Source organism: Condylura cristata, unplaced genomic scaffold (genome assembly GCF_000260355.1).
Source record: "Condylura cristata isolate star-nosed mole 26May11 unplaced genomic scaffold, ConCri1.0 scaffold00032, whole genome shotgun sequence".
NCBI lineage: Eukaryota > Metazoa > Chordata > Mammalia > Eulipotyphla > Talpidae > Condylura > Condylura cristata.
The window spans coordinates 4,444,272-4,456,027 of record NW_004567133.1 but is presented as its reverse complement, the minus strand read 5'-3'; the positions used below and the strand labels follow the sequence as shown (position 1 = coordinate 4,456,027).

Sequence of the window (11,756 nt, the reverse complement as noted above, 5' to 3'; positions counted from 1 at the left end):
TGTGAGCCCCCTGGTTTGAGGCCTCCTGATGTGAGCCCCCCTGGTGTGAGGCCCCCCTGCTGTGAGGCTTCCTGGTGTGAGCCCCCCTGGCTTGAGGCCCCCTTGGTGTGAGGCCCCCCCTGCTGTGAGGCCTCCCTGGCCCTGAGGCGATGGGCCATCAGGAGGTGAGTGTGTTTTTCAGACCCTGGTTCACTTCCACACTTGGCCCTTGGGACACTAAAACCTGGACACTGAATGGGGTGCTCTTTCAGCACCTCCTGGACAGTAGAATTCACCTACAGGCACCTCGGCTCCCGCCAGAACACCAGAACTATTCTCTCTGTAACGAGTCTTCTGGGGCAGAAAGGGGAAGCTGAGATGTAATGGGATCTCCTCTCTGAGAACAGGGATCTCCTCTTCTGTGGTCAGCTGGTGGGGGGCAGGGGGGCCCATCTTTATTCTGAGAAGAGCACAGGGGTCAGTTTGTGGCTGTGTCTGGGGTGACATTACAAATATTTAACAGAAGTCCAGCTGGGTGTGACCAAGAAGGACAGACTCTGGCCAAGGGCTAGGGCAGGGTCTTTCCACTGCTGGATCACCCAGCCCAGATGGGGGTCCCTTTAGAATCTAGGGCTCTGGGGGTGTCCCTCCATGGTGCCATCCCCTGCCCTCAGAGTGCCCGAAGCAGGAGCAGGACATCGTGTTCCTGATCGATGGCTCAAACAGCATCAAACGCAGGGACTTTCACAAGATGCTGGACTTCGTGAAGGCTGTGATGAGACAGTTCCCGAGACCCAGGACCCAGGTGGGCCCTCCAGGCCGGAAGGGCGGTCTGCGGGGGCTGCTGGTCAGGCCTGGGGGAGGGGTGGGGTTCTGGTGAAGCAGCCTCCTCCACCCCACACCCTTCTCCAGTTCTCTCTGATGCAGTTCTCCAACAAGTTCCAGGAGCACTTCACTTTCAGAGATTTCGCGCGCAGCCGAAACCCACTGGGCCTGCTGGATTCTGTCTACCAGAAGGGCGGGGCCACTTACACGGCTTCTGCCATACAGAGGGTCACGTGAGTCCCACTTCTCAGGGTCCTCCAAAGCATCGTCCTTCCTTTGGGCCCTGTCTGTCTCCATGAGAAAGGGGTAAATGGGGTCTGACATTCCACCTCTGGTTGCTCACCAAGCAGGGGCCTTGGGACAAGGGCCCCCACATCAGGGGTACCCCTCCTCATCACAAAGGCGGCAGGGGCCATGGGGGGCTCTATGCACAGGCCCCTGGACCCTCTTCTTCTTTGGCAGAACCAGACTGTTCCGTGCTTCAGTGGGGGCCCGGAAGGATGCCTCCAAGGTCCTCATCGTCATCACTGACGGGGAGAAATATAACGACCCCCTGGATTACTATGACGTCATTTCCAGAGCCGAGGCCCTGGGCATCATCCGTTATGCCATCGGGGTAAGATGTGGGGGTGTCTTTACGGCTGCCTCCTCTTGCTCTTTAGACAGCTTCCCACTCAGGAGTCTCAGCTTCTCCCCCTTCACGATGAAAACTATTCCAGCCTGGGGCAGCCGGGGTCCTTTCCCAGAGGCTCCCCGATGCGGAGTCTCCTCTTCCTGGTCTGCACACAGGGGCTGACACTTTGGCCCTTGTGGAGCCTCGTGGCCGTCAGCCCCAGCGCGGCAGGCACAGACTGCACTTACCTTCACTGCGCTGGGCTTTGCAGGTGGGATCGGCTTTGCACAGACTGCACTTACCTTCACTGCGCTGGGCTTTGCAGGTGGGATCGGCTTTTCAGGCTCTAAGCTCCTGGACAGAACTAACAAACATTGCATCGGAGCCTTCCAATGAACATATATTTAAAGTGGAAAATTTTGATGCTTTGAGAGACATTCAAAACCAGCTGAAAGAGAAGATCTTTGCCATTGAAGGTAAGTCCGAGATGGCCCTCTGGCAGCAGAAACTCTCCTGAGGGTGATTTTCCTTCTGAACTTGGACCCTCGCGTCACAGGCGGCCACCAGTCAGGGGCCTCTTTGGGGTCAGGGGTCCTTCTCAGCCTGTCTTTCCCCTGCAAGCCCAGAGTCACGTCTCCCCCCAGGCACACAGACCACGAGCAGTAGCTCCTTTGAGTTGGAGATGTCCCAGGAGGGCTTCAGTGCCGTGCTCATGGCTGTGAGTGGGGTCCTTTGGGTCACTGATGCAGGAGTGGAGCAGAGGGAGGAGGGAAAGAGCAGGGCCAGAGGAGTTGGCTGGCCGCCAGCTCCCTGGCACTGGCTGGCTGCTTCTCGCTCCCACCGGCTCAGCCCTGGAATCCTTTCCTTGCAGGATGGAGCCGTTCTGGGGGCAGTGGGGAGCTACAGCTGGTCTGGAGGTGCCTTGCTGTACCCCAAAAACATGAGTCCCACCTTCATCAACATGTCTCAGGAGAATGTGGACATGAGGGACTCTTACCTGGGTGAGAAGAGGCCGGGGCTGGGGCCCAGGTGGGAGATGGGCCGCCTGGGATGAAGCTGGGGGGTGGCGGGGGAGCTTTTGTGATGAGGCCTGGCCCCCCTCAGGTTACTCCACTGAGCTGGCCCTGTGGAAGGGGGTGCAGAGCCTGGTCCTGGGGGCCCCCCGCTATCAGCACACCGGGAAGGTCATCCTCTTCACCCCGGTGTCAGGGCAATGGAGTGTGACACAGAAAGCTGAAGTCACGGGGACACAGGTTGGGTGTGGAGGGAGCCTGAGGGTGGGCAGGGGCAGCGGGGGGGGGGAAGGGTTTTGAGGTCTGGGTGGGTGCTGGAGGCTGGGGAGGGGGGCCTGTCCCAGAGCGGGTGGCTCTGGTAGGAGCAGGCAGGATGACTTCAGGCTCCGCCCTCCAGATCGGCTCCTACTTCGGGGCCTCCCTGTGCTCTGTGGACGTGGACGGAGACAGAAACACAGACCTGGTCCTCATCGGGGCCCCCCATTACTATGAGCAGACCCGGGGAGGCCAGGTGTCCGTGTGCCCCTTGCCCCGAGGGGTGAGTGGCTGATGGGGCCAGAGTTGGGTGGGGCCTGGGGGTGGGGGGCTCAGGTTGGGGCCTGACTCCGTTTTGTTCTGCAGCGAGCCAGCTGGCAGTGCGTGGCTGTCCTCCGTGGGGAGCGGGGCCACCCCTGGGCGCGCTTTGGGGCCGCGCTGACCGTGCTGGGGGACGTGAATGGGGACAAGCTGACGGATGTGGCCATCGGGGCCCCGGGAGAGCAGGAGAATCGGGGTGCTGTCTACGTGTTTCACGGGACCTCAGAACAGCGCATCAGCCCCTCCCACAGCCAGGTGAAGCCGCATCCCAGATTCTGTCGCCGTAACAACCTCCTCTTGCTTCTTCCTGTCTTCTACACTGCCATCTGGAAAACTGCTTTTTGCGTCATCTTATCTCCTTCAAGAAAGGAAACCCTGACAGAGCAGGCAGCAAGCATAATGTGGAGTTTGAGAAATGGAAACACTGACTGTTAAGCCCCCTGCTTTGTGTGAGGACCTGACCCTGGAGTGAGCTCTCCACCCTGGTCCTTTACTCCCCCAGGATCTCTCTGACATTGTAGACCAGTCATTTGCAAGTCCATTTTACAGATGAAATGTGGGGCCCAGACATCAGAGACGCGGCCTGCCCAAGGTTAGAGAACAGGAGCAGGACGTGCAAGCTCCAGTCTCACTGGAGCCCGGGCGCTGTCGCCGGCTCCCTGTCTCCAGCCGGCACAGGTGCAGCTCTGCAGTCTGCGTCGCCCAGCCTGCACGGATGCTCTTGGACGCTCTTCCCTCCTGCTAGCGATGCTGCCAAAGCCCACCTAGGCAGGAGCCCTCCACCCACCAAAAGTGGGCAAAAGTCCAGGAAGCCCCAGTTAGGACGCAGGCAAAGGATCGGAAGCAGCGTTTCTCTGGAGATGGTATCAGAGGACCAGTACGCGCAGGAAGACGCTCCATGAAATCACCATGCGACGCTGTGTTCCCTGGGGGCACCTGAATCACAGAGCAGCCCGTGCAAAGTGTTGCTGGTGATGTGGGTATTTGGCATGACGGGCAGGAATGTGGAGTGGTGAACCCACTTTGGAGACTAGTCTGGCAGCTCCCCAGGGTCAAACAGAGTCACTGTGGGGGCCAGCGTCCCCCTCCTAGGTGTGCGCCCAAGCGTGCTGAGCACGGAGCTCCTCCTGCAGAGCTGTGCACCAATGTTCCAGGCAGCATTATTCATAAAAGCCGAAACAACTCAAGTGCCCATCAGCCATCGAATAGACAAGTAAGATGTGGTCTGTCCATGCCATAGTGTTCAATTCAGCGTAACAAATTAAATACTAATCTGCGCTGTTACGTGGCTGAAACTGGAAATCTTGCTCAGGGCTTGAAAAGCACAAACGAGCACACGCGCCTGAATCCATTATAGGAGAATCCAGAACCGGTAAACCGTAGACACAGAGAGCAGGTTAATGGTTGTGGGGCTGGGGAGACATGAAGGACATGGTGACGCTAAGGGGTGTGACATGCATCCTCACCTGTGCATTTTTTTTGGAGATGATGGGAATGTCACTATTTGGTGACGATGCTAAAAACCACCGGTTGTGTCTTTTGAAATGTCTCCCACGTTCTTCCCTCCCTGGTCCACTTCTGCTTCTTCTAACTCCTTCCCCTCACCCCGGCCTGACTGCCCTCCTTCTCCCGCAGCGGATCACGGGCTCCCAGCTCTCCCCCCGGCTCCAGTACTTCGGGCAGTCGCTGAGCGGGGGCCAGGACCTCACAAGGGACGGGCTGGTGGACCTGGCCGTGGGGGCCCAGGGGCACGCCCTGCTGCTCAGGTGAGACCAGCCTTCCTCGGCCACACCCCAGGTGGGCCTTGCTGGGCCGAGGACATCAGCGTTCCCATCCTCATCACAGGCTGTCCTGCCGGGACTGACAGCCTGTCCTCAGCGCAGCGTTCTGCCCACAGGACCAGGCCTGTGCTCAGGACATGGGTGAGGATGCACATTGCCCCTTCAGAGGTCTCCAGGGCTGTGTTTGAGTGTCAAGAGCAGGTAGCCCGTGTCCGGGAACTGGGTGAAGCCACCATCTGCCTGAAAATTTATGAAAGTTCCAAGTACCAGCTGGGTGAGTCCTCCCCCCTCAGACCCGAGACACCCTGACCCCTGTAGCACCCCTGCCAGGGCTCCCATCTGGTGCCTTGCCCCTTGTTCACCTGAGGAGTTCCTGGCCCTCTCGGCAAGACCCCACCGCCTTGGTTCCCCTATAGCTGACCTCCAGAGTTCTGTGATCTTTGACTTGACCCTCGACCCCGGCCGCCTGAATCCCCGAGCAGTTTTTGAGAAGACAAAGATGCGGAATCTGACCCTTGTCCAGGACCTCGGACTGGGTCAGCACTGTGAGACCGTGAAGTTGCTGCTTCCGGTGAGGTGCTTCGAGGTGGAGGCAGTGGACTGGGCAGAGGAAGATTGGGGGGTGCCGGTTCTCACCATGGCACCCCAGGATAGCATCTGGTGTACGAGGTGCTCACCAGGTGCTAGCTGAGTGTGAGAGAGAGAGTGAGAGAGAGTGAAAGAGGGCGTGCGGCCGCACCTGCCTTTCTCCTCTGGAGCCACCCCTCTGTCAGGACCTGTCCTAGGTGCTGGGGACACAGCAGTGAACACAACAGTAGCGCCCACAGGGAGCTCTGGGGAGACCAAGAGCAATCAGGTCCCTAGATTACAGATGGCAGGTGGCAATGAATTCTTTAAAGAAAGACCCAGCCAGAGAGGAGAGCAGAGAGAGTCGGGAGGCCTCTTGAATCAGGTGAAGTTGGTGAGGGGTGAGGGGGCTGGTCAGACGGCCGACAGGCAAATGTGAGGATGCTGGAACCCGAGCAGTGAGCGCTGCGGGCGCCCCTTCACGAGGAGGCAGGACGCCCCCAGTGACCGGGAAGTGTGTCCCTCAGCCCCTGCTCTCCTCGGTGTCCATCTGTGCTCTAGACCTGTGTGGAAGACTCGGTGAGCCCCATCATCTTGCGTCTCATCTTCTCCCTGGAAGGCAAGCCCATCCCTTCCTCCAAAAACCTCCAGCCAATGCTCGCTGTAGATGAGCAGAGATACTTCACAACCTCTGTGAGTCCTGGTGCTCAGATCTTCCCGGGGGCGGGGGATGGGCTCCAGAACTCAGTGAAATTCGTTTGCCTTCCCACTCAGCTCCCCTTTGAGAAGAACTGTGGGGCTGACCACGTGTGCCAGGATGACCTCGGCATCTCCTTTGACTTCCCTGGGTGAGGTTCTAGGCCCTTGCATCTGCCCTGGCCCTAGACCCCACCTGGAACCTGGTGCTCCTGACCCCGCCTCTCCCTGGCATTTCTGTGCCGTGTTCAGAAGCCACACCTCCAGCCCCTGTGTCTCCCCCGACCCCCACTGTGGTCTCACACCAGACCATCTCTAGCCCCTGTCCCAAGATCTTCTGTTCTCTACCCCAACTCATAGCTTGAACACCCTGTTGGTTGGGAGCAACCTGGAGCTAAGCATGAGAGTGAGAGTGTGGAATGATGGCGAGGACTTGTATGGAACCACGGCCACCTTCTCCTACCCGGCAGGGCTGTCTTACCGGCGTGTGACAGGGGACCAGGTATTCTCTCTGGGGAAAGAAGCCGCTGACTTCTGTCCTGGGTTCATTCTCAGGCTGGAGCTCCCTTGCTTGGCTGGCTGTACCCTGCCCACAGCTGGCTGGGCAAGGTTGTTCTGTTCATGGCTGGCTGGATGTGGTTGTACTGGCTGGGTCTTGTCTCACTTATATTATGTTTGTTTCTGGCCACTGCATTTTTAGGACTTTTGCTAATCAGGAATGACTTCCCAGGTGGCTGCTCATGTGGGGGGGGGGGGCAGGTCCTGCCTTAAATTTGTTTGTAGCTCATATTCGTTTCTTAAAGGAAAACATATCTTGGCCTTTAAATAATTTTTTGAAACTGTTCTATGCACAGTTCAAGAATGAGTTGAACTCATTGGCTGCACCAGACTGGGAATTAGTATACTTGTTCTAAAAAGGGCTTGATGACAACTACTTCAGCTTCCAGGACCACGTGGTGTCCATCACTGCTCAGCTCTGCGCTGGCCGTGGGGTAGCAATGGACAGTATGTGTCTGCAGGGGCCTGGCTGTGCCCTGGTAACACTTACGGAAGCCGATATGGGCTGTTGTTTGGCAATCCTAGCTCCTGGAGACAGAACGAGGGCCCCAGGGAGTCAAGGAGAAACAGGTTTTTGTTTGTTTGTTTTGTTTTTTTTACAACATGTTGTAATAAAAATTGTTAAACTTTTACAAAAGAGAGTTTAGTTCAATAAACTTCTCAAAAATCTAATTGTTGAACTCAACAATTACCAGCATTGAGCCACATTCATTTCGTCTGTTTCCTCCCTTATTGAGGGGTTTAAAAAAAATGCCAGGTGTCATGTCATTGCACCCTCCCCCTCTGGGGTTATAATTCAGGTTAGTGGGGTGTCTTATACAACCCAATGTCATTCTCACACTTGAGGAAATGAGTGAGTCCTCGGTATTTAGACCACAATCAAACTTCCTTAATTGGCTCCCTTTACACCTGGTTTATTTGAACCAGCACCTGTTCTGGTCCCCATTTGTCTGGTTATCCCCCTCCCTCATATGTCTCCGAGGCCCCAATTCCCAATGGAAGCATATTTTGATTATTGACATAGGAAGGCAACTCAGGTACTTCTAGAAAGCCAAATGCAAATTGTGGAGCTTTATTGAGTCTTGATTTAACAAGGGAGCTGTGACAACTTTTGGGAGACAATCTAAGAAAACTGAGTGTGACCTGCATATTAGCTGATATTAAAGAATAACTCTTTAATAATACCCTTATCTGTTCAATACGTTGAAGTAGTTCTGGATATTCAGGTGATATTCAGAGTGTGCTTTAAACTATTTTTAAAAAAGTGGAAAACAGATGAATAAGATCAGAATAGAAAAGTGTTGGCTGTTTAAGTGATGAGTATGTGGGTTGATTTATTTAGCCTCTCTACCTTTGAGTCTGTTTGCAAATTTCCATAATAACAAACATTTTAAAAAGGACAGTGAATAATAAAGAGAGAAGGTGTAATAAGTCAGGGCTTCCTATTTTCAGAAGCCATGTCACCAGAGCATGTCTGAGGATCTGTTTTACATGTAACCTTAAGGATGATTCCAGGAAACACTCACTCTTCAGGACGCTCTTTGGAGCATTAAAAATGCTCACCTGCCGTCATTCACCTGTCTTTGCCTAGGCCCAGCTGCATTCACGCTCCCTGCGCCTGACATGTGACAGCACCCTGGCCCGGAGCCAGGGCACCTGGCTCACCCGCTGCAGCCTCAACCACCTCATCCTGCGTGAGGGTGTCCAGGTCAGCTGGCTTCCGTCCTCCCCCAGCCCCATCCTGTCTCACCCCTCGGTGACCCACCCGTCCTTCCTATCCCTCCCCAGATCACCTTCATCATTACCCTTGACGTCTCCCCCAAGGCCATGCTGGGAGACCACCTTCTGCTAAGCGCCAATGTGAGCAGGTGCGCTGGGCCAGGTCCGGGGGCAGAACCCCCACCCACATCCTCCCCCAACTACAGGCCTTTGCCTGTGAGGCTTTTCCTCTTTATTCAGTGAGAATAAGAGCCCCCAGACCAGGAAGACCACCTTCCAGAAGGAGCTCCCAGTGAAGTATGCTGTCTACACTGTCATCAACAGGTACACAATGAGCTCGGAAGAGTTCTTCGGAACGGTGATGCTGCATCATCCTGCAGCAGCTGAACATCTGGGATGTTTAGGTGTCATCGCCAACCTTTCGATTGGCAAATGACACTGCTAATGCACCTGCTGATCAGCCAGTATTTATTATGGGCCACTGTGACTGTTATAATTGATACTACCATTGCATCCTCAAGACCCAAGTTTATCCCTGGGTTCCCTAAGAGATACGAGACCCACCCAGTCTTGAGAATTACTGCTTCCTTGGAAATCAGGGTTCCCTGATCCAACGCAGAATCTCACCAAGGGCCTCTCTGTGGCTGTACCCTGTGTCTCTGCAAGATTCCAGGGGACCTGGGCTTCAGCCTAGTGTTGCAAGCCCCACGGTGTTGGCTGGGCCAGATTGGCTGGGCCAGCAGTGCTTCTTCAAAGGGCCTTGGCTTTTGGACAAGAACATTCTTCATTGCCAGGAACAGATTTCTGCCCTGCAGCGGAGAATCCCTCTCCCTCCTTTACTCAGCCCCCTTTGGGAAGGACAGGGAGAAAAGGCCTGTCTGGGCAGAGACAGGGTGTCACGGGGGAGCCTTACGATGTGCCCAAGGAGGAGCCGGCGAGAGTGAAGCCGAGGGGTCAGGTGTTGTGGTTTCTTTCTGGAATTCACTGGGCATTTGACACAGATTTGTGGAGCCGCTGTTATGAGTCTTCAGACGCTGACATGAGCCCCTCCCGTGTGGGGCGTGTGCCCTCATGAGGTGACGCAGGTGCTCAGGCCTTCCCTGCATGCCGTCCCCTGCTAGTACCGCCCTCTGGCCTTGTTGAGCCGTCTTCCTCCTGCCCCCACTTTTGGGCATGTACCCAAAAGTTGGAGGGACTCCTCTGAACTGCCTTACTGGCGGTTGGTGGTAAATTAAGATTTTCACACCTCGGGGCAGAAAATCCACAGGCGGGGTGGACTGCAAGCAGGTGAGAGTGGTTCAGTGGCTCAGCTGTACTCTGCACATGTGACTCTGGGGATGTGACATTCGCAGGGCCCCCAGGATGAGGCTGGGGCATTTGGGGGTGATCCCTTTGCAAGGAGGGATGAAACTTCAAGTAAGACTGGTGGTTTGGGATTTGGACTGTGCAGACAAAGGGCAGGTACCCCGGGAGTGGGGTGGGGTGGGGTGGACAGAGGTGAGACCTGCCATCCCAGCAAGGGGCTGGACTGGCTGCTGTGTCTCCAGCCACAGGGCTGAGCAGGCTTCAGAGGCTCTTACACTGAGACTCAGCGAGGTTGATCACTCTCAGCTCCAAGCCTCAGGCCCAGGAAAACGAAGGAGACAGGCAAGAATGGCCCTGGCCAAGGCCTGTGAGAGACCAGAGAGGGCAGTGTCCAGTAGGCGTTTGTCCACAGCTCAGCCTGTGTCTCCCCAAACCTCTGCTGTGCCCCACATGCCCACCAAATTCTTCTGTGCTGTGAAAACCTGAAAGGGAGTCTGTGGTACAGAGGGGCAGGCCGGGCCCTGGTTTCCCGCACCCCCCCACGCGCCCACCCCCCACCCCACCCCCATCACAAGCTCTCAGCTCCTTCCACCCCTGCCTGACCCTTGTCATGTCCTTGGGCCGTCTCTACAGGAACATTGCACCCAACTTGAAGCCCAACTGTGCTCCCTAAACTGTTCTACCCTCAAGGGAGCCACCCACCTCAGCTGAGGCCACCCCACACCTTGCTGACCACCTGTCCTTCAGGCACAGTCACGGCCTCCTCAGGAGGCCCCTGGGACTTCACAGCCACCCCACCTCTTCTCTCCGCAGCCATGAACAATCCACCAAATATCTCAACTTCTCGGCCTCAGAGGAGGAGAAAAGCAGCGCAATCCAGCACAGATTCGAGGCAAGTCTGGGTGGTGGCTCGGGCCACCAGCCCGGGGTGGAGGTTAGGGAGCAGGTGGGGTTTTGGCTTGGGCTTTCTCAGCACCTCTGTGCAGGTGAACAACCAGGGACACCGGGACCTGCCCATCAGTGTTAACTTTTGGGTGCCAGTGGAGCTGAACCACGTGGCAGTGTGGACAGAGGTGAAGGTCATCCACGCCCAGGTACTCAAGGACTGTGTGCGGCTCCCCTCTAGCGCCCCTTCCTGGGCTCCCGTGCCCCTCGAGAATCCCCACTGAGGCGCCTGTGCCCCCTCTTTTCCTAGAATACATCCATTCAGTGCTCCGCAGAGAGAACGGAGCCCACGGTGGCTGACTTCCTGACCCACATGCAGAAGAACCCCGTGCTGGTGAGGGGGGCTCTGGGCTGTCCCTCCCGGAAGCCACACTTCAGAGGAACTTATTCCAGAACCATGTCACACAGATCCCGCCCACTGGACAGCCCTCCCCCATTCAGACACGCTTCTCCCCGCCCCCCACACGGCCCAATACTGCTTCCACCGCGTGTCCATCTTTCCCCGGCCTGATGCTGCTTCTCTGTCCCTAGGACTGCTCCGTTGCTGGCTGCCTGAGGTTCCGCTGTGACATCCCCTCCTTCGGTGTCCAGGAGGAGCTTGGCTTCATCCTGAAGGGCAACCTCAGCTTCGGCTGGGTCAGCCAGGTGTGTGGCCCAACAGCACGCCCCCCCCCAATTCAGGTGGCACTGGCTGTGCCTGTGCCCATCCTCGAGCCAAGCACCTCTCCAACGCCGAGCCTTCCCCGGCCAGCACCCCAGCTCTGCCCTCTCCTAGCAGACGCAGCAGAAGAAGGTGCAGATCGTGAGTAGGGCTGAAATCCTGTTCAACGGATCCACGTATTCCCAGTTTCCAGGGCAGGAGGCATTTCTGAGGGCCCAGGTAGGGCTGTGGGCCCGGACAGGTGGGGGAGGGGGTTCCAGAGGCCAAATCCATGATGCCCAGTTGGGGCTCCCAAGCACGGTAGGGGGAGGGGTGGGTAGGACGGAAGGTCCCTGGGCAGGACAGTTGTCCCTAAGCCCATGAGTGCTTCTGTATCTCACTCTTGGAACAGAGCTTGGGGAGGTGAGGAGGGAGTTAAAGTGGGGGGACCTGGGGAGAATGTGGGGCACCAGAGGCCTCCTGCCTTCTGATGGGCCCACCTCTGCTTCAGGTGGAGACGGTGCTGGAAGAGTATGAGG

General features: G+C 56.7%; 1 protein-coding gene across 1 annotated transcript in view; it reads left to right on the top strand.

Moving 5' to 3' along the window:
- ITGAX (integrin, alpha X (complement component 3 receptor 4 subunit)) overlaps window positions 1-11,756 on the top strand; it is a 15,493-nt gene that overhangs the window by 2,798 nt on the left and 939 nt on the right. Inside the window, exons 6-29 of the mRNA XM_004691670.2 lie at window positions 654-784; window positions 892-1,037; window positions 1,267-1,420; window positions 1,743-1,893; window positions 2,062-2,135; window positions 2,289-2,418; window positions 2,522-2,670; window positions 2,828-2,968; window positions 3,052-3,261; window positions 4,642-4,772; window positions 4,904-5,061; window positions 5,204-5,358; window positions 5,916-6,047; window positions 6,129-6,202; window positions 6,411-6,552; window positions 8,200-8,316; window positions 8,397-8,476; window positions 8,568-8,651; window positions 10,446-10,524; window positions 10,619-10,726; window positions 10,828-10,911; window positions 11,109-11,222; window positions 11,356-11,457; window positions 11,729-11,756. Of these exons, the coding sequence (XP_004691727.1) occupies window positions 654-784; window positions 892-1,037; window positions 1,267-1,420; window positions 1,743-1,893; window positions 2,062-2,135; window positions 2,289-2,418; window positions 2,522-2,670; window positions 2,828-2,968; window positions 3,052-3,261; window positions 4,642-4,772; window positions 4,904-5,061; window positions 5,204-5,358; window positions 5,916-6,047; window positions 6,129-6,202; window positions 6,411-6,552; window positions 8,200-8,316; window positions 8,397-8,476; window positions 8,568-8,651; window positions 10,446-10,524; window positions 10,619-10,726; window positions 10,828-10,911; window positions 11,109-11,222; window positions 11,356-11,457; window positions 11,729-11,756 (2,874 nt within the window). The remainder of the gene's footprint in view (window positions 1-653; window positions 785-891; window positions 1,038-1,266; window positions 1,421-1,742; window positions 1,894-2,061; window positions 2,136-2,288; window positions 2,419-2,521; window positions 2,671-2,827; window positions 2,969-3,051; window positions 3,262-4,641; window positions 4,773-4,903; window positions 5,062-5,203; window positions 5,359-5,915; window positions 6,048-6,128; window positions 6,203-6,410; window positions 6,553-8,199; window positions 8,317-8,396; window positions 8,477-8,567; window positions 8,652-10,445; window positions 10,525-10,618; window positions 10,727-10,827; window positions 10,912-11,108; window positions 11,223-11,355; window positions 11,458-11,728) is intronic.